General features: G+C 45.6%; 1 protein-coding gene across 1 annotated transcript; it reads right to left on the minus strand.

Annotated features, from left to right (window-relative positions):
* Window positions 1-755: 755 nt before the first annotated feature.
* NRIP2 (nuclear receptor interacting protein 2) lies at window positions 756-19,471 on the minus strand. Its single transcript, XM_009490339.2, has 7 exons — window positions 19,046-19,471; window positions 13,515-13,691; window positions 8,218-8,300; window positions 7,629-7,756; window positions 4,709-4,761; window positions 3,798-3,882; window positions 756-2,996 (listed from the first exon to the last, which is right to left on the minus strand). The coding sequence occupies exons 1-7, from the start codon at window positions 19,274-19,276 to the stop codon at window positions 2,968-2,970; spliced, it is 786 nt and encodes a 261-aa protein (XP_009488614.2). The 5' UTR covers window positions 19,277-19,471; the 3' UTR covers window positions 756-2,967.
* Between the last annotated feature and the right edge of the window lie 7,073 nt (window positions 19,472-26,544).

A 26,544-nucleotide genomic window follows, 5' to 3' on the forward strand; every position in this document is an offset into this window, starting at 1 on the left:
TCATTATGCAGAGAAGAGAGGGACAGATTGGGCTGGTGATTTTCACCTACTGTAGCACATTAATTCGCAGAGGAACCTGAACTGTTGGTGATTTGAGAAATGAGGCATGTGAATCATAGAAAGGCTTCAGAAGGACTGGAGGATGTTCTGAAGGTGAACAAAAGCAGAGTTATCCCAAGACTGACGTGTAAGAACAGCACCTGGTGAATTCCAACAGCAGCTAGTGTGCAAGTATTTGCAGGGCTGTAAGTGACGGGCACTAGTCAAAATAGACTTGTCAACTCAAAGTCATGCCAATTTTCTGTAGAATCCCATCCAGCACCCTTTAAATCATTGGAAGGATTCCTGTTGGCTTCAGTCTGAGTTTGGGAAGGCTCCTACTCACCTACACTCTCACCCTAGCCAGAGTCCAGCTCCAAAATAGATGCCTGCCAGGCATGGTGCTCACACAGAAGTGGCCAGGACTGAAAGCTGTTGGCAGCAAACCCTGGCAAAAGCCCTGGGGCCCTCTGGAAGGCAGCAGGGCCCCTTGCAGGCTTCTGCAAATCCTGGCTAAAGCTTTGTGGCACTCTGGAGAGAAGCAGGGACCCTTGTGGGCACTGGCAAAAGCCATCAAATACTCTGGAATGTTAAGGATAGGGGTATGGGATAGGGTAAGGTTTAGGGTTAGGGGTTAGGGTTAGGGCCATTAAGGTTAGGGTAAGGAGTTAGAGATAGGGTTTAGTGTTAGAGGTTAGGGTTAAGATTAGGGGGTTAGGGATTAGAGTTAGCATTAGTTTTAGGATTAGGGCTAGGTTTTGGGGTTAGGGTTAGGTCATTAGAGTTAGGGGCTCAGATTTATCAGTTTAGGGCTAGGGGTTAGGATTAGGGGGTTGGGTTAGAGTTAAGGGTTATGGCTCAGGGTTATGAGTTAGGGATAGGGTTAATGTTAGGGTTTGGTTTAGGGGTTAGGGTTGGGGATATGGTTAGGGTTAGTGTTTAGTATTGGGAGTTAGAGGTAACAGGTTTAGGATTAGGGTTAGGTTTTGGAATTAGGTTTAGGGGGTTAGAATAAGTAGGTTAGAGTTAGGTGATTAGATTTAGAGAGTTTGGGTTAGGGGTTTGGTGTTAGGGGATTAGGTTTAGGGTTAGGGGATTAGCATTAGGCTTAAGGGTTATCGTTAGGGGTTAGAGTTAGGGTCAGGGTTAGGGTTTAGGGCTAGGCCTTAGGGTTAAGGTTTATGGGTTAGGCTTAGGGGTAGAGTTAGATGTTTATTTTAGGTTTGGGGTTAGAGTTAGGGGTAGGTTTAGGGTTACATGTTACAGTTACCAGGTTTAGGATTTGGGATTAGGGTTATGGTTATGAGATTAGAGTTTGGGGGTTAGAGGTTCAGATTTAGGTGGTTAGGTTTATGGTTAACTTTCAGATTTAGGGGCTAGCGGTTAGGACTAGGGGTTAGGGTCAGGGTTAGGGGCTAGGTTTTGTATTAAGGTTTAGTGTTAGGGCCATGTTTAGTGATTACGGTTAGGTTTAGGGATAGAGTTAGGGTTTGCATTAGGGGTTAGAGGTTAGGGTTGGGGATTAGGGTTAGTTTTTGGGGTTAGGGTTTATATTTAGTGTTATGTTTAGGATTAGGTTTACAATTTGGGGTTAGGATTAGGTGATGAGGGTTGGATTAGATTTCAGGGGTTATGTTTCAGTTTAGGGTTCAGGTTTTTTTTAAATAGATCATAAAAGTTAGTGAATAATAGGAGATGTAATGGACATGGTATCTCTCAGCTTTAGCAGATTATATGCTGTTCCACATGCCATTTTTAGAGGGCAATGACGGTTGGAAGCTAGGTGAGTTGCTGCACATAGGAACAGGTGTTTATCTGTTGCAAACAGTATTTTTTCAGCAGAGCTTACCCAGGTATCATGTAGATTCCAGCTGACACATAAGATTGTTTAGTACAAGTCTGAACTGTCATTAAAGACCCTTAGGTTTGAGAACCCAGTCAGACATGCAAGTGGTACAAATCCAGGAGGAATTACTGGTACTTGGGAAGACAGGCTCATCAAGTGGACATGGGTCCTGACATAAATGAGAGAACTGTTGGTGGCATTCAGGAGATTCATTGAAAGCAGTTCATGCAGCCAAAAATAATCAGATGCACGAGTAGAAGAATGGCAAAGAAGCCAAGGAACAGATCAGCTGCAACATACGATGACTGACAATAAAAGTCACTAGCCTGATGTGGCTTGTAGGAGGAGCAGATGCCAGTCACACCAACAGTGGTAAGTGCATCACAAATCGTATCAGCCAGGCTGTAACTCTGCTGTCCTTAGCATGTGTTAAACTACAGAATATAGCATCTGATTTAGGAAAGAACTAACAGAAAAAAGCAAAAATGCATACACAAGTTCTTTGAGAAGCACAACAGAAACAATGAGCAGTTTGATAAAAAAGGAAGAGAGCCAGCAGTGTTTAGTTCAGGAAGATAGGCAAAATGGGGATGTCATGACATTCTAAGGGTGGACAAAGGGACATTTTGCAGTTTGGATGGTGAATCAATAGTCATGAAGCATGGAACAAGCCCTGATCTGGTGCATCTTTCCTACAGCTAGTAAAGAATAGACTATGTATTTATCATACAGCTATGCTCTGTTAAAAAATTTTAAAAAATTAAAAAAAATAAAATTAAAAAACCCCAACAATTAAGTGACTTAATAATCACCCTGGTCATCCCAGATGAGTTCACAGTTCTCTGACCTGAGCTGATACTGCAAGGAAATCTAGTTCTTGTTTCATGCAGGAGTAGCAAAGTTCATGAGCTGTGAGATGGCGGGATTTGAGGCTGATGATGTGTCTGTGTCCAATCACTAGATTTTAAGTTGAAAGAAAGGAGCTGACAGAGCAGAAGACTCTGGGTGCTGTTATTCATCGCAGCATTTAAACTGGGTGGCAGGATCTCTGATGATGCAGCAGAGGTGATAGGAATGTAGCTCTAGCAGCTGGAGTGCAGAGAGGAGAGGCCTGGTCAGAAGAACAGGGTGTGCGAGTCTGGTTACTATGTATAACACCAAGAGATTGTAAGCACTGGCATTCATATAATATACCTTAGTGGCCAAGGATGCCTTTGCAAAGTCCAAGCCCCTATGAGTGTCCACTGTACTCTAGGCATCTACACTCAGCATTTCTGCAAATGTTTCTTAGAATTAAGAACTCTCAAAGTGTTCTTGCTGCAAGGTTTTTACAAGAGAATACTTCTGTTCTGCTCTGAGCCAGCAAAAAGTAACAAAATCCAGCTTCCCATAGTACAGGTGAGGGGACTGGCCACAGAGCCCTTCCCACAAAGAAAGGGGAGTGGAGTCTGCTTACACTGAGGCAAAGAGAAGGGAAACATTCATGGCAATCTTTGGAAGCTTTTGGAGAAAGCACTGTCCTCCTGTCCACCGAACAACTGGAGATTGTTCACAGAGACTCTTGTCTCATGAACGGAGGGTATTGTAAAAATAAGTCATTAAAAAGATAGAGTGAATTTAGTACAGAAGCAGAAATTGGAGTCACTAGGGACAGATAGACAAACAAGAACAAAATGCCCACTAGGCACATGGGGACAAGCAAGAGGGTCCACTGAAAGGAGGGATAGCTCTCAAGATGAGGCACTCCCAGCAACAACAGCTTCCAGCACTGATTGCCTTTTTCTCACTCCCCAGTGAATGCCTCAGCCTAGAACTCAGCAAAGTTAGGGGCATGTGAGCCTCACCCTCATTTCTCTCTCATGGCAGCAAGTCTCCTCAGCCCCGGACATGGGGAATGCAGCCAGTCACTGACCAGGCTCTTCAGAGGCATGTAGAAAAGGCAGCTCTTGACTCAGTGCTTTAAGTCTCAGGACTCCTTCCTCCAAGTCGATGCAACACTAAAGAAGGGGAGAGCCAGTTACTTGCTGGACATTTCAGATAGCAAATCTCATGATGTCTATGACGGGAAAACCTGTATAACCATCAAACAGCCCCACTTTATGTTTGTAGACCTTACAGTTCCCCTCCCTGTCCCCCATGCTGCCTGCTTGCTCCTATTCCCTTCAATGGATTTCTCTCCAAACCCTTCACACGGCCATTCATCTCTGAGGTGATGTCCTCACATCACTCAGCCATTCAGCCCAATGCTTCTCCTGCTTTATGAGTCTGACATGGCTACAAACATTTGACAGGTGGGAGCAAGCTTGCTGCAGCCATATTCTGAGCCACCCAGGAGCCAGGCTCAGCAGAGCACTAACCCCGTGCTGAGCTGACTAAAGGAGAGGACTGTTTCCACCCGTGTCCAGCTAGTATTGGACACTGAATGTGATCATATGGCTTCATTTGACTTAAAGCAAGGGCAGAGCTTGTTAACATCTGCCTTCAGAAGGCAACACAGATATAACTCATAACACAGTGTGCCTTGCCTTTTCTAGTCTCCTCTTCAGTTTCCTCTTCCTGTTTTGCAACTTGTATGGTCAGGAATACAAAGAATGGGAGATGTGATAGTATCCTATTGGGTGATTCCTTTCTTAAAACCTTTAAGAAGGACTGGAAAGCAATCAGTGACTCAGAGCATACTGCAGCCAGCCAGGCAGCTGTGCAACAAGCACTGCAAGTGGCACCCTGGAAGACTGGCCTTAAGTATTTCTGACGCTTCCAGCAACCAAATCTTGGAGAACTTGTTGAGAGGAGCCCTGCAATAAGTAAGAAGCTGTTCCTTACCTTGAGAGACAACAGAGTCTGGAGACCAATGCAAAACTCCAGCATTTCATCATCTGAGAAGAGAGAAGAGACTGATCAGGCTCAAGACTATATATACTGCCCCTCTAAAGAAAGTGTGTCTCTCCTGTAAGAGGATGTGCAATATGAGAGTATCTGGTTCATAAAGTTATATGGTCTAGTCAGTATAAAGTAAATAACAAATAACAGGAAAGTGATGAATTAAACACATGAACATTAACAAGCAGGTGGTAACAGTGACAGTAACAAAGACCAGCATTCTTCTGCCACTGATGGTTGAGCCATTAACGGAACTACTTAGGCACAGCCCTGAAGAGGGTCAAAATGAACTTTATAACTGATAAGAGGAGGGAACCATGATTATCATGAGTATTATGTGATATTTGAGGGTGTCTGTGGGATTGTTTGAAACTTACTATGAGATATCAGAAGGGGCTTGTGGGATCATGTAAAACTTAGTATGGGCTGTGGAGGGGAAGGGCCAAAGGCAGGAGAAGGCAAGCAGCAGGGTGGATCAGGGAAGAACAAGCATGGAAAAATGGAGAGGAGGGGGGATAAGGGAGCCAGTCACATGCAAGCAGTCTGTTGGTCAGTTCGCTTGTCTGACCGAACCCTGCGCCTGATGGCCGCAATCTAGCCAATTTTCTTATTAAATAATTTTATTAAGTAATTTTTTTCTGTGTAACCTGTCTATCCTACATGTGACTGCTGCAAGTCTAAAGTGTCAGCAGTGTAGAAGATGCCACAGGTTAAAGGGCAAATAGCTCGAGATGTCAGAAACTGGAGGGACTGGCATGCAAGAGAGGTGCCAATAACTGAAGGGACCACAGGCCATAGGGCTCATAGGTCTGTGTCAGCAACTGGAAAAGGGGACGTAGCTCACAGGCACCAGCAACTGGAAAGACCAGTGTGCAAGAGAAGTCTGGGTACCCGTAACTGGGGAAGGGAGCACAGGCCATAGGGCTCATACACCTGGTGCCAGCAACCGGAGGGACAGCAATGTATGCTGCAAGGTCTAAGTTCCAGTAACTGGAAAAGGACTATGGGTCACAGAGCTTGTAGGTCTAGGTGCCAGCAACTGGAGAGATCAGCATGCAAGAGAGCTCTGGGTATCAGCTCTGATGAGGGTCACAGGGGCCTTAGGTTTATAAGCCAGCAATTGAAGAGGACAGGGCATATGTGTGAGATGTCTAAATGCCACTAACTAGAAAGACTTGGGTGTGTTTATATTTCCCCAGTGAATTTAATCCTATAGGCTTGTGGTTTTGTATACATAATTAGCTAGCAAACTTCAGTCTGGTCTAGCCAGTGAGTAGGAGGAAACCTGCATCTGGAAAGACTGTGTCAGTGGCTAGGTAAGGGGCCGAGGGTCCAGACATGGATATAAGACAGACCTAGAAGCTGTGTTGTTATTTGAAGACTCTGTGAATATGAGTGTGCTTGTGAATCTAGAGACTGAGGATGTATGAGCTTCTGCTAGTGAACTACTGGTCAGCCAGAGAGGAGGACCAGGACTGGGCTATCTGTGCTGGTGTTTATGTGAGTGCTAGTAAATGCACTGCTCTATGTGTGGTTATCTGTGTGGCTGGCCTTGTCTGTGTCCTCTCTGTATGTGCTTCTCTGGAATATACATTCAGCCTCACTACTGTCCAAACCTGCCACTAAGAACATGCATTGGACTGGGCGAGAGCGACCTCCTGGGTCTTATAGAGTCATCCATCTGGACTTCAGTGGCAGGGAAGGAGGAATCCCCAGGTCCTGGGGTCTGCAGGATTCAGCAGCCACCACATCATTAACACTTCCCATGTCTCCTGGATGCTTGCTTGCCCTGCAACCAGTGGCTGTTATTTTATAATTTATTTATTACCACATAAGCAAGAGCACTGTGTGCACAGGGAGATGCAAGGCACAAATATAGCAATTCTGCTCCTTCCAGGCATCCATTTCTACATCCCAGCAAAATGTATAGGTGCTACTGGGCTAAATTTACCTGTGCTGGTGCTAATACAGTCTCTCCATGCAGGGCAAGAACAAGTAGAGGGGAAACCAGGGAAGAAGAATGAGCTGGAGTGTGGAAGAGGAGGAAACTCTTTCTAGATGGCTAGGAAAGTGGGAAAAATGAACATGAGAAGAGGGAGCAAGGGAGGCCTTGGAAGATGAACAGTAATCATCAAAGATGAGGAGACAGATAAAGGCAAGAGGGTACAGCTGGAAGACTAATAGGGAGAAAGAACAGGGGAAAAAAAAGACAACTAAGTTGTTTTCAGCATATGCACAGCTTGATGTAAATGCAGAACATGCAGCCTTTCTGCTGTTTTCTGGGTGTGCTCCAGTGCCTGCTGACTTGACCTTGTCTCCTATGGCTCCTTCCTTCAAAGGGTCCTGCCTCAGGACACTGAGGGAGACTCAGCACTCTGGGACTACCAGGTTCTTCCAGGGTGCTCCCTGCAGCAGAGGCAGATGAGTACAGAGAAACACTTTGGGGAATAAGCTGTACCCTGTGTCAGTTTCTCTGATGACTTCCATCCAGCCAAAGACACAAGTGCCCATTCAATAGGAGAACAGAGGGCACCAGAGGACTAATCAAGCAGTCTGAATAATTTTAAGGTAGGTCCATTTTAGAAGGAAATGCGAATTTTTCACATCCTGTGTTAAGACCAAAAAGCACCTCATTTCTCCCCATTTTCAACATCTTCTGTCTTCTCTGTGCTCTTCCTATGCCCTTTGCCTTTGGTTATATTGAGGGTATTCACAGCGCATAATGATCTTGGCCAGCAGTGGAGGTGACCACATCACCAACCTCCTACTGCATTACGCTTTTCCCAGAGATCCTTTTAAATGCTCTTGGCAGGGCAAGAGGAACACAGGAAAACTGGGGGAGAGAAGGGGCTGGCACTCTCACCTACAACCAGTGCTGAACACAGCACTGTCTCCTGGCCAAATTGCAACTCCATATGTTCTACTCGACCAACAACGCTGGGGATGGGAAGAGAGAGGTCTCCACAGTCCATGGCAGACACTTCTTCCAGCCTGTGGGACACAAGAGGTGTTATTACCTCAAGTGGAGGAAGAGGAGGAAAAACAGGACTTCTCACTGATGGCAGTACTTCTTGGTCTCATTGGGAACAGGCCCACAAGAGGAGGAATCTCTTTCATACAGCATGTCTGGAGGCAAATTCCACAAGCAAAATCATAAGGCGCTGTCCATTTGGGTTCCTCACCGCTGAGGCTAACCAAAGCTGAGGCTTTTCCCTGCAGTACACACAGACAGAATGACACAGCTCTGCCGACTAGTCTGGGGTCTGCACACAACTTTGCCAGTGCTCCTGATGCCTTGCCCTGTAGCCCACCCTCTGCATCTTCTCCTAAACAACCATGTGCACATGCAAAGCTGCTAGTAATTATTACTGGGGCTGGGAATCAAGAGTGCCTACATTCTTGTCATAGTCTTCTTTTAGCCACCCCTCCTTTTCTACTGTGCAGAGACTTACCCCAGCTGGTTTAAACAGCTCTTGGAGATGAGATTTGGTAGACACCCAGTGTTAACAGTCGCTTTCAATACCTGACCTTGGCACTAGAAAAAACAATAACAGATAATTACTGTGGGCTCAAAATTGGCATACCCACTCCTCCAACAGTGTGACAATCCCTTAGACATTCCTTAGCAACACAGCTAAAGTGTGGTGTTTCAGGCAGTAGTCAGAAGGCAGGAGACTCATCGAAGACAATGGTGGTCTCCCCAGTGCTCTGCAAACCTCTGCCAAAGGCTTCTTTTTGAATTTGTCTTCTTTAATTTGTATTTGATTGCCCAGACACTTATCTGTTATTAGTGACTTTAACTGAGCAGTATTCCAGTCAAAAGATGCATAACTAGTGAATTTGTTCAGAAAAGCCACATGGACTTTATTAGCAGAGCAATAATTGATGAGACAAGAGCTTCTAAAGGAATATAAGCATGTGCTACAGCCTTTGTAGGTTTCCTCTCTCCATTTCTTCCGGCGTCACAGGGAACAATGTTCCAGGGCTAGACATCTGTTCTCAGTTGAACAGCTTCCAGAGGGAGAAGTCTGTGGGAGAAGCAGGAGCACCCAGGACAAGCACCCCTGAGAAGAGCTTGAATTTAACGCATTTCCCAAGATAAATGACATATTCAAGTGACTCTTGAATCCAAGAAACAACCTAATCAAGGGGTGTCTATTTTGTGTGGGGCTTACATTATGTTCCTAGACAGCTCTTTAAGGAAATATGACATGAACAATACTCATTCAAGACTACAATACTCACAGCTGGTGTCATCTAGCAAAGGAAGAGACTGGATGCCCTGCACCCAAGTCATGTCTGCATGATCTTACTGAAAAATCCCCAGTGCCTTGCCCACTTCATTTCTTCACCTCATATATGTACACATGATATATATTTAAATAACATCAGTGGTTTTAGAAGGATGAGCATTCACCATGTGTGGACTCATCCAGGAACAAGGAGAACAGTGCTCAAGCAGCACCTACACAGAAAATATGTACAGATGCATATTTTCAACAGCTCCTGATTTGGTTATTATACTTTTTTCTTCTTTAATGTAAAAAAGCATGGCTTACTCATAAAGAATTATGTCCAGTTAATTAACAGTCCCGTGTGACTGCAGACACTTGTGACTTCTTACAACACTGAAGTGAGGCATATAATGCTAAATACTTCAGGAAAGCCAAAGCCAAGACAGGTCTCACAAAATTCTGGCTGCCAGCACTGTGCCTTCCCCATTATATCATGTGCTTCTCACAGTGTCAGCCACACTGGCATCTGCATTCAATCCAAGGATGCTCTTTGGCACATGGTATGGAAATTGCCACAGAACTACAAAGTCACAGGTTGGGAGAACACAAAACTTAACCAACCTGATCCCAGCTGGAAGGTTCATGAAACAGAGTCAGAGAACACAGAAACAAGCCCTCAGAAGCTCTCTCTGCAGTTCTTTGCACATTCATACAGGAATATTCCCCCAGCTCCTTCATAAATGAGCAGTCCTGTTTCACTGCAGAGCAGCTTGAACTGCCATCCCATTGTAATACAGATCACATATGACAGAGCTGGTAGGAGATCCACCTGAGCTGTTGCCTGTTCCCAGAATGCACATTCATTCTCTTGCCCTTCGTTCATGCATGCCTCCTGCTTCTTGGCACAAATCTGCTTTAAGCAAGTGGGGGAGCATGCTGGAGCCTCACAGAAGGGGAAGAGGTGCAAAGCACTCTATTTACAAGCTTTTGACTTTGGCAATATTTCTGCTTGTCTTGAACATTGCCACCATGTCGCCAGGTTGCCTGGCATGTCAAGGTTAAACATCTGGGACAAGGAGTAGTGCCTGCCCATAGAGGTCTCCAAGGCCAACTGGAGAGATGCTGCCTTACCTCATGACAACAGCTGTTTGTGGCAAAAGCTGGTATTACAAAGTCCAGGTTTCTAGAGAGAAAACAGCCTGGAAATTGACTGGAGCCAGAGGACAGTCCCTTATCCCTGCCTATGGCAGGGGGGGTTGGAACTAGATGATCTTTAAGATCTATTCCAACCCAAACCATTCTATGATTCTATGACAAAATGCCTCCCCTTCAGCTTTTAGAGCTCTGTAATGTCTATGCTGTCTGGTCCTCACTGACACATCAGCCCTCCCTGGAAGGACTGTGGCCAGTCTAAGCAAGACCATGAGGCAAGACAAAGCACAAAGTGCAGATACATGCTAAGCATCTCCCTCCTCATCCTCTGTACTGTGCTTCATAGAAGAGGCTTCCCTGTGCCTCCTCACTACCTAAGTGGGTATCTTAGCCATGAGTGTCAGGTCAGGTGTGCTACCACATCTGCCCAGACTGCAAACTGCCAACTGTCCAGCTGAGTCAGCTCTTCCTCATTAACAGACGTGGATTCTACTTGGAAAGAGTGAACCATCCCTGTGGCTCACAGAGGCCAACTGTTCATTGCCCAGCAACAGAAAAGGCGTTGTATCAGCTCTTCAGAAACAGACCTAGAGTATGAATAGCAATTGCTAAGGAACCACTTTGGGAGCAGGCAGACCTGACATGCGTGAGCTGTTAGCATTGTTGTGATAATAAACCTAAACAGTATCACTAGACAGATTCTTGAGTTTTGTTTCAGAGCAGGCTGGGAAAGTTGCAAGTTAGAAACTTGCAAGGATGTAACAGGACAGTGATTATTCTGTAGAAAACAACATTTGATCTCATCCAGTGGTAAACAGCCCTGCACAGTTATCAGCTCCAGCAGCCTCACAACAGCTATCCACCTTACAATTATACTACTAACTCCTTGCCCAGAGAATTCACCAGGAGCCTGAAGACAGTCTTTGGTCCAGCATACCACAAATACAATGCAGATTAAGTAAGGAGTACACAGGCAGCTGATGAGCACTGCAAGTCTTGGACTAATAGGACTTTTCATCACATCACCCACTCTCATCTCTGCCTCAGACTTTTCAGTCTGTTACTACCAGTCACCATTAGTCTTTATCTAAAGGTCAGTTATGGGGATTTCGAAGAAAGAGAAAGAGGGGAGTGGAATCAGCAAGGATCACCATTTATAAAGAGCTTTGTTTTCTGAAATAATGTCAGTTCCAAAGTCAAGAAGCTGCTTTAACCAACCAAGACTGATTAATCCCAGGTTGCTTTGGCACAGAGGAAAAGCAGCCTTGGACAGTAGTGGAATCTTTCAGCATCTATTTCCAAGTCAAAAAGAGACAAGCCCCACCACAAAAAATAACAACTTGATTTTAAAATGCAGGTGCCACCCATGGCGAGCTTTCCAAAGTGCTTTGCAAAAACTGCCACAAAAAGGGGCAATTCTGCTGAAGTATCATGTGAGCAACCCACCTAAGTAAACAGGAGGGTGAGTGACTCTGCAGTACAACTATTATAGACTGGGTCTGTCTGTGATCTCTGAAACCTAAAAAGGCCTTAGGCACAGGGCAACTATAACCTGTTAGAGTAAAAACACTTATTGCCTGAATTTCCCTGTGTCACTTAAGTCTACATATATTCAGCTTTATTTCCTAGTCAAGTTCAGTTATTAGTCAGGTGATGCATGTGTTACCACTTTGAAATTTTCAGCATACTTATCTGAGTGTAAATGGAAGCTTTCTGCTGGTAGATGATCTTTTCTCGGGCACAGCTGTCAGAGAGAAGAGACTTCACTGGGGTCGTGTTCCATTTCTAGTAAAAACTACACCATAGTCAAGAAGTTCTCCAAAAGTTCCCAGCTCACCTCTCCAGTTAAAATGAACTGGCAGCCCAAGTGCTATTTCCTGCCATAGATCTGTCACTTAGAGGTGAGGCTTTTTGAAGTTCACAAATGTGAACATGAAAAGCAGAAAGACTAAAAAGAGGGGGAGGAGAGCTTCCCTTCTTCAATGTAAGAAGATTAAGTGTGACAAACAGTGACTGGCTCTTAAGAAGGGCAGAAAAATGGAGAAATGCCTGTTGCAGAAGGTACTGTGTTCAGGGAGAGTTAAGTGCAGCATCAGACCTATTTCCTTGACAGTCATGTTCATTAGTCTTCCTCCATGAAGGAAAATGTAATGTGTGTGATAGCTGAGGTACAGTCCATTAGAAACATAAAAGGGGAACAAATAATGGACTCTCACGCTGAGTTAGCTACTGCCCCTGGGATACGATACCTATGCATGCCTGTCCTTGTTCGATGTACATGCCTGGCAAAAAAAACACCCTTTACCATTGAGTTTCTTCTTACAGAGCAATACAGAGTGGTGATTAAAGAAAAAGAAACACCTTAATTTGCTCAGAAAAAGACTCCAGCTGTTTGGAGAAATTACACTGAGAGCCATTCATCCTACTAGTCTGTTTTCCCAAGTATGGTTATGTTAACCTAGCTGCATCAGAGTCCAGGGTAAGCAATGCTGAACTGCAACAGTAATGGCTGCAAAACAAACCAGACAGTGGCTTTGTGTGGTCCTGAGACACCTGATCTGAACATTTCAGAAACTTGCTACTAGGCTGTGTTTGTATGACAATTAATTGTGCCAACTGCATTTTCAAAGGTGTATGTGTTTTTCCTGGAAGTATAGACTTTACACTCTAACATGTGAGACATTCTTTAGGACAAGTAACTGAAATAAACACAGCTTTAAAATGGATTTTGTATATCAGGTCTGTATCTTGGAGATGTCTCATATCTGCATAATAACTGAACAGCTCTAACCATGCAGCCCTCTTTCATGGGGTACAGCTTTTGGATATGCTTTCTTACCTACAGGGGCCAGGGAGAAGTGTGTTCTGCTGAATAGGAAGATATAAGAAGAAAAGGGAGCTAAAAATACTGCTTCCATTGAAAAATGCAACAGCACTAATTCAGAGCACAGTTAGCCACTTTCTTAGGAGGTCCTTTGACACCTGAGAGAATCAGACCAGACTGGATCCAGTAAGTGTAAATCAACTAGGGGAACCTGTCTTGAAGTGATAAGGACCCGTTCCTTGCTTATGTATGCAGTTATGAAATACCTCATATCATGGGAAAGCTGGCCTCCAAAGGAAGGAGATGTGATTAAGGTAATTTATCTTCAAATATGGACAACTAGAATGCACGTGGCAGAAAGGCTTTCCTCTGTCTGTTGGAAGAACTGAATCCAAATTCTAGGAGAGGCCATGCAGAAAATCCGCTCTCTATGGCTTTGCAATTAATAACTTAGCATGGCTCTTGGGAGTGGGGCAGCTGGCACTCATTTGGTGTTTGCCATCACTGTGAAATCAGCAGCACTGTGGTGTTGCCTTACCTGGCACTGTATTAGCAGGGGTGAAGTCTCTCTTCTCCTGTCCTCTCCCTTTTCCATCTTTTCATCCTGGGCTTTTGCCAGCGGAGATTGAACCCATGCAGACTGAACCCTGGTCTCGCCCCGCAGCTTGTTCAGATTGCCTTCCAAGAGACGCCGCTGGACCACGCTATGTGGCTGCTGTCTCCATCACAAAGAAAGAGAAATCCCAGCTAAGCATGGAGCTAAGGACAAGGACATTTGTTAGCCCAGGGAAGCAGATTGCAAATGCTTGACCCAACTGATCATCCTGATGAAAGACAGTTTTATCCCACAACTTTCTTTAAATCCCCAGATTTTTTCTGTAGCTACTGAGGTGATGTTAAATTTCGGGCTGTCTGTGAAAGGCAGCTCTCTGGGGTGCAATTGTTGGAGAAGAACATGCCTGATGCATGCTCTCCCCACACATACCTGTTCCTTCAGCTAAACAGGCACTCAGCTGTTCAGGTACTGCAGTGGTGGGTGTGTACTGACATCCAACCAGGCACACTCACACCTTCTAATGTGGGAGGGGACAGGGGTTGCAGCATGTGTGTGATGTACACATGGGTAAGAAGGCAGGACTCCAGATATTTTAGGAGTACAAGCAATTATTTGTAGTGAAGCAGGAAGCTTCCCCTGCATAGGAAACTAGAACTAGCTTCTAATGTTTTTTGGAGTCTGTCTCTGCTCCCCTCCATCAGAAGTGATACTATTTTGACTCCCTTCCTAGCTGGGGGAGCATCTATGAAGCCCTATGTTGTTCACAGCTAGAAGGGAGTGCCATCAGACAGATCAATGGCTGAAGGAACTTTATTCCTATCTCATGTATCTCGTTCATATCTCATGTATTTTGTATTCATATCTCATTGCTATCTCCTTTCTTCTGGGTGGAAGAAGGGGAGGTGCACCAAAAGGGAAGAAGACTTGGGAAAACCTTCTTGTCCCAACATTGCATACACACAGAGGAAAGTGTTGCTTTGGAAAGAAAGCTCCCTTTGTCATCAGCTTGATGCTCTAGTTTTTGCCCAGTCTTGTTGCAGTGCCTCCAGTCCCTGCACAGCTGCTGAGTCAACAATGGGCTGCATCAATGAAGTAGGCCTGTTGGAGGTAGATTTGTCCTTTCTCCACATACTCGGCCCCATGGCCCTTCTCCAGGACAGCAGCTGCTCAGAGCTGACAATAACATTCTCAGTAACAACTGCATATGTGAAGAAAGGCAATGAATCTAAAGGAGCTAATGTGCTACGGCATAAGCCATTGCTTTTATCTTTCTAAAAAAAATTTTTTTAAATCAACTTTCAGATGGTGCAGCAGTTTGATGTAGGATCTTACCAATGTGCAGGCCAAACATCTGAATTAGTCCAGACCTGCCAATGAGTTGGGCTGTATTAACCCGACAGGGTGTGTGTGCTTCAGACTAGCTTTATGCTTGGTCAGAAGGCTGAGGCCAGGGAAGCGTGTAAATTGCAACTCGAAGCACACTGACTTGTCAGTTTTGCCCAATGGTTGGAGTGGGAGAGCTGTTACTGGCTCTTTGGTTGCACTCAGCATTGCTCTTTGCAAGGTGCTGAGTCCCTCATGCCTCTGATTCCCCATCACTCAAGGGGCGAGAGTCAGATCATTCACATGCTGCATGAGAGACACTGCAGTAGTTGAAAAAGTGAGGTAAAAATATCCCTCTGTTCCTGGTCTTTTCCCAGCCTCCTGTGCAGGCCCACAGCACAGCTGGCCGTTGTACTTCACTCCCTAAATACTCCTAGCACAGTGCCAGTTTGGCTGCCAGCTAACATCTGGGTCATGGGAAAAGGGCAGGGAACTAACAGCAGGTCTCCAAATTCCCATCCTCCCTCCTATCTCCTCTCACAATCTGTCATGCAAAGGACCTTTCCATCTCCCCGCAACCTTTCCCACAGAAAGAGTAGGCCCTTTGCAGCTGCCACCTCTGTCTCCTTCTTGTCACTCAGGCTGGGAAGAGGCCAAGCACCGATGGGGAGTAGCTGAGCTTTGAGACTGTGGAGGCATCTGATTCAAGAGCAGACTCCTGGGGCCCTCCCTGTCTTGTCTCACCAGTGAGATGGAGAAGTGGAGAGCTTGGGCTCTCTTGGGCTGGTAAATTGACTCTTTTGGGCTGGTAAGAAACAATGAGATGAAGGGGATGGTGAGGGAGGACCTGAAGGGAGTTGTGGCCAGCAGCTGGAAGGAAGGCCCTCTCAGGACTCTTAGAAGGGTCAGAGCAGGTTCCCAGTGCAACTCATCAGGTTCAGGCTCTCCAGTATGAAACCTCAAGGCCTTGCTATGGAGGTGTTAAAAAAATGGGTAGATGTGGCACTTTGGGACATGGATTAGTAGGCATGGTGTTGGGCTGATGGTTGGACTGATGATCTTAGAGATCCTTTCCAACCTTAATGATTCCTAGTTTTTACTTTCATTAAAAAAATAATCCAGCCACCAAGCCAGGAAACATGAAATTATTATTCTACCCTTAACTGGTTTAGTGGTGGACTTGGTAGTGTTAGGTTAATGGTTGGACAGGATGAACTTAAAGGTCTTTTCCGACCTAAACCATTCTATGATGCTATGATTCTATGATTAGTGAAATGGTATGAGCTGGGGATCTTGATTTTTGGGATGGGAGAAGCCAGATCTTCAGACCTTCTTGGTACTTTCAGAATATTTTAGCTCATGCAGCTACTTTTTTTTTTTTTTCCCCATTTGAAAAAACAAAAAGTGTCATGCTTGTAGTTGTTATAAAGCTGGAAATGTGAGGTCTCCACTGAAATGTATAATTAGTCATTGTTGGAGATGTGATGGGCACATCAAGTCCCAGATGCTGCTGGATACATTGCATAAGCCAAATGCATACCCAGAATACACAGAACAGAGTGGCAAAAAATAACAGCCTGACTTTGACTGTATAAGAAAACATGTAGTTTTTTTTAAATTACAAAGGGCCTTGCTCTAATTTTAGGATGTGGGGCTGCCACAGCTGGAGTCTCTGGCACTGTCAGTGGAGACATGTTTTGGGGAATTAATTAAACTCTCCTCCCAGGGTAAGTGCTGTAGGACTCTGGGGTGTTTTGCACTTTCTCCAAGATCAACCTCTCCAGCACTTCCTGCTGCTGTTTTGTTTTCAGTCCTGCATTCCTGTCCTCCAGGAGGGAGACAGGTCAATTTAGGAAACATAGATGGAGTTTTGCATAGGGCTGGAGGAGTGCCTGAAAGCATATTTTGGACTCTAATTTGCAGCCCCCAAAACTTCACAGTGATATCACAGTGGCCTATCAAGTTGCAGGGACTGCTGAACTGCTCTTGGAAATCTAAGGCCTGGTTCTTCTCTTGCTCCGAGGTAAACCAGAAACTGAGGTACTGCAGCTACCGTATTGACCCCAGGTATGACACCGTGTGTGCGAACTTTGCACAGGTGCCGCACTTCATTTTGTGCCTTCTAACACTAGTGCAAAATTTCCACGGCAGAAAAGATGTTATGCTTTATTCACTGCTCCCTAGCTCCATGGTAAAAATGTTTCAGCCATTCTGTTATGGACCAAACATGAACTATGCCATGGTTTTGAGTGACCAAACGCCACATGCATGTGAGGAAGTCTCCTGCCTAGAATGGTTAATTTGATCAGGAGAGCTGCTCGTGGCATGTGATTCAGACAAGGCCTGTCTTGCTAGAGCAAGCATTTGGGGCTTCAGAGTGCCAGCCTTTGGAGGCCAAGACTGCCACCCGTACTGTGCAGGACTCTCACAGAGGCCTCCGGCTGGCACCGCAGTTGTCATTTTGGGGGCATGGTGTGACAGCAGTCAATTCCAAAGCAAAGCAGGTAGACATGCTTCTCTTTGCCTTTGTGGCTGGGCTCAGCAAACACACACTAAAAGACTCAAAAGTGGCTCCTTCCTGTTCCCGGCCAAAAGCTGCACAAGGCAGAGCCTAGGGGTATGTCTGGCTGTCCCCTCCTGAGGAGATGTTTCAGCTGCAAGGCAGGGCATGAAAGGCCAGTGCTAGCCTGCCCATGCTGCCAGCTGGAATGGGGCCCTCTGGGCTCTGGTGTGGCCAGACCTCCTTCCCCACGGGGAGGACAGGCCCTGTTCCTCGCTAACACAACACTTATGTGACTCCCCTCTTGTGCTTCAGACAGCAACTGCGTTCAGGGCCAGAGGGATGCTCAAGACTAGTCCCTGCTGAAAGTGCTGTGTGCGGCTGCGAGGGGCTGGCAGAGCATGAGGCGACAGCTCAGGGCGGCTCTGAGGAGCCACCCTTGACCCTGCCAAGCCAGGGACTCTCAGCAGCAGCCGAGGTGGCTATGGGGAGGGTGGCAGGAGCAGGAGGGTGTGCCGGCATGGGAACGTGGCAGTGACCCCTCATCTGCCTGCGACAGAGCCACTGCACCCAAAGGTTTCAGCAAGGGGGATAGCTTCCATTCAGGCCCAGTGCCTGTGACCCTGCCTGTCCCGCACACCTGTGCCCCTGTGCGCAGCAGCGCCTGGCTGCCGGCAGCCGTGGGGCCTGCCACGGGAGCCGGGAAACGACCAGAGGAGATATACACGCACGAGCATCCGTGCTGTGGCTGCAGTGGCCTGAGGATACAGAGGGAAGCATGGGCTGCAGGGAGGGGCAAGATCTTTTATGACATCCACGGGCACAGCTGTAATGAGTGGTTGTGTCCACATCACTGGCCAGACCCAGGCCCTCTTTTGGGAAAATGGTTTAGACCTCTGCATCCTTGAGCAGTTAAACTCCACAGTGGAGAGAAGTTAGACAGCAAAACTGCCAGAGCAAGGGGGAGACGTGTGCAGTTAAGCCAGCAAGAGATCCCATGGGAGACTGCTCCCTGCCTTGGGGAATTCCCTCCAGACCACAAACTGCCCAGGCTCCTGGAACAGACCCCTTCCCTGATGCCTCCTGCTCCAGAGATGCCCACAGTCCTTGCTCCCATGCCTCCTCCCCAGAAGTGTTATCCACGGGTGCTTGCCACTGCAGCTGCCTGCATGCCTGGCTCGCGGTCCTGCCCTGTGCTTGCCCCTCCAGAAATCCAAAGAGTTGGGGGAAAGAGAATAACACAAAAAGGGAACAAGGTCATACATAAGCCTCTTGGAGTTTCATGAACTGTGCTTCCCTCCCTGCTGAGTCCAGAAAGGAGTCTGCTTTGGAGCTGGATCATGCAGGGATACATGGGGCATTTTAGCGATGTCCTACATGGAAACATACATGTCAGATGAACATATTTATGTACCAGGTGAGTGGAAAGTTGGATCCTGGGGAGTCCTTCTAGTCCATGTCTGCCTGCTTCTGCGAGGAGTTTGGTCCCTAAGGGAATGTATGGGAAGATGGATGCAAAAAATGGGCAATTCATTCTTTCCCCTCACCCTGACCTGCTCATACATGATGCTGAAGGGAAGTTTCATCTTTGCTGCACCCATGACCCTTTCACAAAGCCTGGCAGCAGTTCCCAACTGGGATGAAGGCTATTAGGAGGACCCCCTCCCAAATGGGGTCCCACTGGACTCACCAGATCCTTGGAGGTGCCAAGCCTTGTCAAGCCATCCAGGGGCAGCAGGTCAGCGGAGTCCTTGTGCACAAACTGGGTGGCCTGTTTAAGGCGCCTGTTCTGTTGCAGAATAGCTTTGTTCCTCAGCTCCACCTCACACTCCTGTCGCTCCAGGTCAGGAGTACCCTCACTCCGCTTTTCCTCCTGGTCTCCTTGCCCTAGTGGCAGAGGGCAGCTCTTCCTTGTGCTCATGGTGAAGATTCAGACAGAACAGGTCCTTCTTGGTATGCTGGGGTGTTCCCTGCACTCGTCTCCCGGTGTTTGCCCTCTTGAGGCTGACTCAGTCTCTGAGCTCCTTTCCCTTCCCCTTCCCCACAGCTCTCCTTCTCTCCCTGTCTCTGCCTTTCTTCCTGCTCTCTTAGTTATAACTCACCCATCTCTGAAGTGTCTTGGTACCTTTTTCTCCCTCTGTCCTCTCCACTCCCCTGGTGTCCCTCTGCTCCCCACCTCTTCCTCTCCCCCTCTTCTCCAGCCCTGACTGCAGCTCTGCCTTCTCCAGTCGGTGGGTCCCTGTCGTAACAGAAAAAGACCCACGTCAGAAACAAATTTCCATAAATTACAGCAGAGCCAGCAAGATGCTCTGGCTGGAAAAATCCAGCAGCAGAAGGATGGCCCCGCTGTTGGGGGCTGGACTTACCTCCCTCGGGCTGTGTGCGCACGCGCACGCGTGTGTGTGAGTGTGTGTGTACGCTGCCTGTTCCCCCTGATATGCTGAAGAGACAGTAAATCTCTTGGTGGCAGGCTGTGCAGTTCAGTGTCTCTGCTGGGGGGGGGGGGCTTTGACGCATCTCAGTGAATCTGTAAATACTGGCAACGACATGATTCAGTCTAGGACATGATGCAGTGCCTTGGTAAATGGGAGAGAGCATCTGCCTCAAGGCTCCTGGCAGGCATGCCCAGTCTCATTTCTGCAGAGTGTCACGCATTTGGAATAGGCTGAACTGAAGGATTTTACTGTGTAGCTTGAATGAAATGCTGAAGGCCTGGTGTCTGCTTCTGGCCAGGGCAAATGTGTTGGGCCTGAGTCTGCCCTCCTTTTCACCTCTCTCCATCTAGAGCTGAAGTTGCAGAAGCCTAAAATCACTGGCTTGTCAATACCAGTGCACTTGACTCTCTGTTTACACTAAGAGTATGCTGACATTGCTGCAGTGTGGGATGTCTGGATGAGGGCAGACATCCCTCCTCTCAGGGAAGAGAGGACATGGCAGGGCTCACTTTTTCAACTTTCTGCCTCCACATTGTCCTGCTTGAAACTATAAGTTTCAACTTGAACTGAAGCTGCTTTATTTTGATCTCTTTTCACTGGTGAATGCACTGCCCCAGTAAGCACCAGTTCTGAAGTCATGTGCAGAGGAGGAAATTGAGTTTTACTCAGCTATGAAGCTGAGGACAGCATTACCTTTCCATGAATGTCAGCTGGGGGTGAAACAGCTTTCATGTACAACATAGAAGGAATAGCTGCTACAGACTATGAAAGTTACAGCAAAAGGAGGCTTTCTGTTGCTCCCTTTCTTTTTTCCCAGCTTAATAGAATGTAACATTCCAACAGTACTGATACCAATTATTTCTATGTTCTAGACTTTATGTAAAAATATAACTCTGAGTTTGCAATGTTAAGAAGTAAATGCAATGGTCCATGTACCAAGATGAGTCCAGTCAGCCACTGTGAGACCTCAGTGTGGTCGCAGAAACTACAAAAAAGTTGGCCCCAGTGCAAAGCAAACCATGTTGCTTACCTTTTACTCCCTGTTAATCATCACAGTGTTAGCATTTCTCTTGGGATCTTTGGTCCTCAAATGTTAGAAGGGAGGCTGGTTATTTTTAGAGTCATTCTAAAATTTGAAGAGGTTAACCTTTTTGTTCCCAGTATGCTAAGTGCTTTGCACAAGGTATCATGGTTCCCATAGCTCCAACTTGCAGAACTACATTTGGCAGGAATAGGAGTAGAAATATATTCTAACTGCTTTACACGACAAGGCCAAACTCCAATATCACAATGCAGGCAGAGTCCCATCAAGAGCTCAGCAGAGCTGTTTTCAATTGTCCTTGTCTCTCTGCAAGCCAAATTAAGAAAGGAGTTTAAATAATGGATATTCCCAGGGACCGTGTTCCCACAGTTTTGTTTTCTTGCCTCTAGGTTGTCATGATTCCTGATTTACACATACTTTTGACCTCTTGTGGCCTCACTGAGCATCCTCTGAGACTTGTTATCAAGTCCTTTAACCATCCCCATAAACCAGTACTGAATCATGCACCTCTACTCTCACACAGGGCCCTGTTCCCCCTCCTGCAGGCTGTGAATATGTCAGCAGGCCAGCCTTGACAAGGCAGCTCTGCTTCTGCTGGCAGCAATGGCAGTGCCAATTTTCTTAAAGCCTCAGAAAAGACCTTAAAACTATAAAGTAGAACAGAACATCTTGGGACATGATCCCCTGCAGTCCCTGCCTTGATACCTATGGGCAGAGGTACACAATTTCTGATGACATTGTCTCTCACTTTGGATGTGTGTGTGGGCATGAAAAGGAGAGAGCACTCATAGTTCCCAGTCCCAGTTCCTCCTTGCAGCTAGCCACCCTTTATTATTTCTTCTTGCCCCACACTTTAGCAAGGCCAAATCAAAATCAGTTTGCCTTGCAGCTGTGCTGGAGCCATTGCTTGAGTAGTCCTGCTTTAGGGTCTGACCAGCTAATCCTGGCCCCTAAGTCACAAAATATTTTTCTCCTAGTGCCTCAAAGGAGAGAATTCTTCAAATCTTATTTAAAGCTTTCTCCCCTTCTTCATCCCTTCTGCTCCAAAGAGCAGGTCACTTAACTCTTTATACCCTGTGATGTTCCCAGATCTAGCAAAAAAACCTAGTGTTTTGATGGAGGTGGAGTCAGCTGAGATGTTATCTTCTCCCTTCAGAGGCATGCTCGGTTCTAGGTCACTGTTTTTTTCTATTCAGCTATTACTTTTTCCATCCTGTTCTTCTTAAACAGAGCCCATTTACTAAGTAGGTTAGGTGCTTTCAGATTTTTGCAGAATGGACACTCTTAAAGGTTTTCTAATGGAGAGACAGACCACAGTGCAGTGAATTTATGTTTATTCCCAGTAGCTATGCCTTTCCCAGTCATCTTTTGTAGGCCCTGGAAAATAGTGTATGACTCACCAACAGCCTGTGTTAGAAAAATAAAACTGGTTTAGACAAAAACATTCATACACAACCCCATACACACTAAGAAATTATTTTTCTTCTTTGATCCAGTCAGATACAATAATCATAACCCATTATACCTCACTAGTCCCCACCCTTCATACAGAAATTCTTACAGGATGTGTAACAGTGCTATTCAGACAATGGAAGAACCACTCCAACTCCACAGAAGATAAAAGCCCTTCTCCCTGCTCCTGCTAGCAGCTTGGCCTTCTAGCTCAAGCAGTTACAGGTCAGTGAGAGCTCTGGGGCAAAAGATTCCAGCTTCTAACCACAAAGCCACGGCACTGTATCTGTGTTCATGGCTGTTGGTCTGTGGTGTTGACCCCCTCCATGTCTGAGAAACGCTGAAGAATTCAAAACTAGTGCCCATATTTCTGATGAAAGGCACTGAAAAGCAGCATTTCCCAGTAGCCAGTTTGCCCAGCCAAGAAACAGAAGAGGGTCAATATTCCAGCCAGCTATTCCTTTGTTGAAGAAATTCATGAACAGTATCTGAAGTAGTGAAGGGGAGGGATGGACTCCTTTGCTGAAAGAAGTAACTCCCAGATTAAAGAACATGAGACAAAGTAAAAATTTTACCTCCCTCTGCCAGGAGCATTAGGGAGTATCCCAGCTGTTTGAGGAGCTGCTCTGGTGAAGGCTTGCACAGGTTTGACTTTAAATTCAGAAGCTGAGTTTTTTTCACCACAGATTTTCCTTGTATCTCACTTCTGGGAAGCTTTACCTAACCTAATCATTCCTCTTTAAAATATTCTCCTACTACTTTTGCAACTTCTAATACTTGTTCCCTTCTCAGAGAATTCTCTTCAGCTTTGAATTTTTCTCTTTCAACAATTCGAAAACTATTATTTTGTCCTCTTGTAGAGCCAACACAGTGCAGGTGGGAGAGTGGATTGTAGAAAAAGAGCTTTACATTTCTTTTGTGTCAAGCTAAGCTGTTACAGAGCTCAACAATACCCCCCACACAATGTAACCAGCCCAGAGGTTGTTTCTACATTACACCAGTTTCCAAGGCACTGTCTCAGTTTGGTAGAGCAAGCTTCAAGTGCGTGTAAAAGTGCCCCTCAGTCCATCAACTGCATCAAGGCCAGGAGATTTCTTGTGGTGGCCCAGTGCAGGATCACTGTAAGTCAACTTTCTGCTCATCATGAGAATGCAAGAGCATTCTCACAGCCTGTGCACAGTCTGTGGATGAACAGATGGTGCAGAGGAGGGATGAGAGGACAAACCTTACTTGTAATGCATGTTATGCATGCTTCTGTCTCCCCTTCCAAAAAAATTCTTCGGAAAAAAAGCTTCCTCTGCTTTGAATTCCCTCCCATTTGTCTATTTGGATAATAAAATATATTCCTGTTCTTCAAATAATAAGTAACAGGTTACAGTAGTTATATCTGTGAATAGGTCTGGCAAGTTTCCTTGAGGTAAATGTCATCTCAGATGTACATAATGTTTTAGCTCAGCTGCTGGACACTAAAGTGTGTCCTGCTAGTAAGGTCAGTCAGAAAGTAGAATAGTTTGCTTAATTAGGTAATTTAGGGTCAAGTGTCTGCAGTCATCTGCCATAGGGGCTAGATTTATGAAAACACTGTGGCAAACTTGGAACAAAGTTGTCCAATATGAATTCCCCCTGCTGTATAAATATTGCTTGTAATGATTTGTGTCTTGTCTGTATTGATTTCACTGCATGAGCTAAGTTGCGTACAAAGGGGCATCTTCTGTTTGGTTAGAATAGTTAGCATTGCCACAGAAAAGTTCCTGATCATGCAGCAGGCAACACAAAATTCCCCCTTCCATTACATGGCTGCATTAATTACACTAGATGACTTTGGCTTTGTTTTCACAAGAGGAAAGAATATCCACTTTTATTACAGGGTGCTAATGCACATAGCAATGGCAACTATCTTACTCATGCTTCTCTATGCTCATGAAGATGTTTAAAGTGGAGAATAATTTCTGGTAGGAATATGCTTACCAATAAAAGTATGCAAGAGTCTGAGATGAAGGATAGATATGTATTTAAGGCCAGTGGCACAGTACTTGGAAATGCGCAGTCTTAAAGATGTCTCCTGTGTGTGTCTGTGGGTAGTTGCTTTCATTTCACTGTCCCTCCATTTCCTATCTGTAGGGAGAACAGTATTTCCATTATCCACTTAGCTTGAGGCTGAGTGCACTTGTCCCTAACACAGACAATTTTTTTTAAGTCTCTATATCCTGCCATAATAATAACGAAAATTTTACACCATTAAGACTCCTTTCAGAGGATGTCCTCAAAGCTGAATACCCAAACAGTAAAGCCCAGTGCTGCTGGAGTTGCCTTGAAAAGCTTAATTTGGTATGCATATGCGTGGGCTTATTACTAAAAGCACTTACAGAGTCTTGGGAAGGTGCTTTGAGTGGCTGTCTACGGGCTTCTGTCAAAACTTTTATTTTTTCATATAAACCAACAAAAGAAACAGAGAAATAAGACAACCACCTATGCACTTTTTGCCTGTGCCTAGCTAGCTGTAGAATCAGAGCAGATCTCATCTTGCTCAGAAGAAAGCCCAGATGTAGTCCTCAGAAGGTAAAGAATCTCCCCATTGGCCGTCCTTGCCTCCAATCTCCTTTCCTTTGGGGACAGGTTTTGCTTTTAGAGTCCTCTGACAGACTCTGCGGAAAACTTTTCTATCAGCACTTGCTAGGTGTACTGCGATGTTTCCTGTCATGTTTGTTTGTAAACAGCTTTATCTTACAGCAACTGAGATCAGTCAAATTCTTCATCAATCAGCGGCATAACTTGCTGAAATTAACTATAATCACTTTAACCAGGTATATTTGTCAGTGTATACAGTCTAAGGCATGTATATTTGTGCCTGTAGAATGTTTCTGGCAACATGATGCTCTGTGAGCACCTTGACTGGAGCAGTTCTACTGTAGCAGGGCTACTCAGATGCTCACACTCAGTTCTGGGGGAGTCAGACACTCTAAAGGGTGTTGTAGCCCACCTATGCTCTCTTGTTCAGGCAGACTTTTACTTAGAAATACAGCAATTCAAGCTTCAGCGCTCACTGGCTAAATCTTTAAAGACATGCTCCTGTTGTGGATGGTTCTTCAGGAACACCTCAGTCCTCCTTCGTGAATCAGCACCTTTTCCACATTGTGTTTTCTCCTTGTTGGTAGGTGCAAGTCACTGGTCTCATCCCTTGTAAAACAGTCAGACCCAAGCCCTGAAAACAGTGTTTCACATCTGTCATGCTTTTCTGCGCTACCTGATCATTTTGCCCCATCCTTAAACCTGAGGACCACTGAATCTGTGGCTATGATGGTCCTTATTCAACCTTCTCCTGTTCTTTATTCTCTCAAATGGCCTCAAGTTGTGCCAGGGAAGGTTTAAATTGGATATTAGGAAAAATTTCTTCACTGAAAGGGTTATCAAGCATTGGAACAGGCTGCCCAGGGAAGTGGTTGAGTCACCATCCCTGGAGGTATTTAAAAGATGTGTAGATGTGTGGCATGTAGGGACATGCTTTAGTGGACTTGGCAGTGTTAGGTTAATGGTTGGACTCGATGATCTTAAAGGTCTTTTCCAACCTAAATGATTCTATGATTCTATATCTTCTGAACCCTGTGACCATTTGGCTCTTTGAGTCACCTTCTCCTCATCAAGGTCTTCCTTCCTATCATCCATTCCCTGAAGCTCAGTAGAAGTCCCTAGGACACAAGAGAGCTCATGTTCCCATGCTCAGCTGCTGGCAGTAATGAAGAGCAAGTTCAGAAAGAAATCTCCATGCACGCCAGCAAGTCTGTGCTGGACCACACTCTGTACTGAACAAATCTTTTCTCAGGTTTTAATTGCTAACTTTGTCTCTGCTAAGGATGTGAAGTAAATTTTTTAAAGAATGTTTATAACAGCCAAAAATTGGAAAATTTTCATTCAGCTCATAAAAAGGGATACATCAAAGCCAAAAAAGACACCCTGACAAACTCCCTCCACACAGGGCTTTTCAACAAAGGGTTTGCTATAAAATGTTGTTTGGTTTTTTTTTTAACCTGAGCAAAACATTCTTGTGCTGTCATTTATAGAAGCAATTGGGCTGTTTGAACTGAATTCCCTGTGTTCCCTGACCCTTCACTCCCCAGTAGAACAAGAATAACTCTACCTGAGACTGTTACGCAGTATGGATGTTTTCTGCTCAAACAATTCAGGATTTTATGATGGAATCACCAGCACAGTAGTACTACTAGTACAGAAGCAGCTTTGTCTACACAATGCATATACAGTGAC

Source organism: Pelecanus crispus, chromosome 1 (genome assembly GCF_030463565.1).
Source record: "Pelecanus crispus isolate bPelCri1 chromosome 1, bPelCri1.pri, whole genome shotgun sequence".
In the NCBI taxonomy this organism is placed as follows: Eukaryota; Metazoa; Chordata; class Aves; order Pelecaniformes; family Pelecanidae; genus Pelecanus; species Pelecanus crispus.

Bases quoted from the DNA above. Each gene is read 5' to 3' on its own strand.
- NRIP2 (XM_009490339.2), bottom strand. From the start codon at position 19,276: ATGAGCACAAGGAAGAGCTGCCCTCTGCCACTAGGGCAAGGAGACCAG. The intron at 13,692-19,045 runs GTGAGTCCAGTG...TGATGGAGACAG, and splicing joins TTGGCACCTCCAAGGATCTG to CAGCCACATAGCGTGGTCCA. The intron at 4,762-7,628 runs GTGAGAGTGCCA...CTCTCTTCTCAG, and splicing joins GTGTTCAGCACTGGTTGTAG to ATGATGAAATGCTGGAGTTT.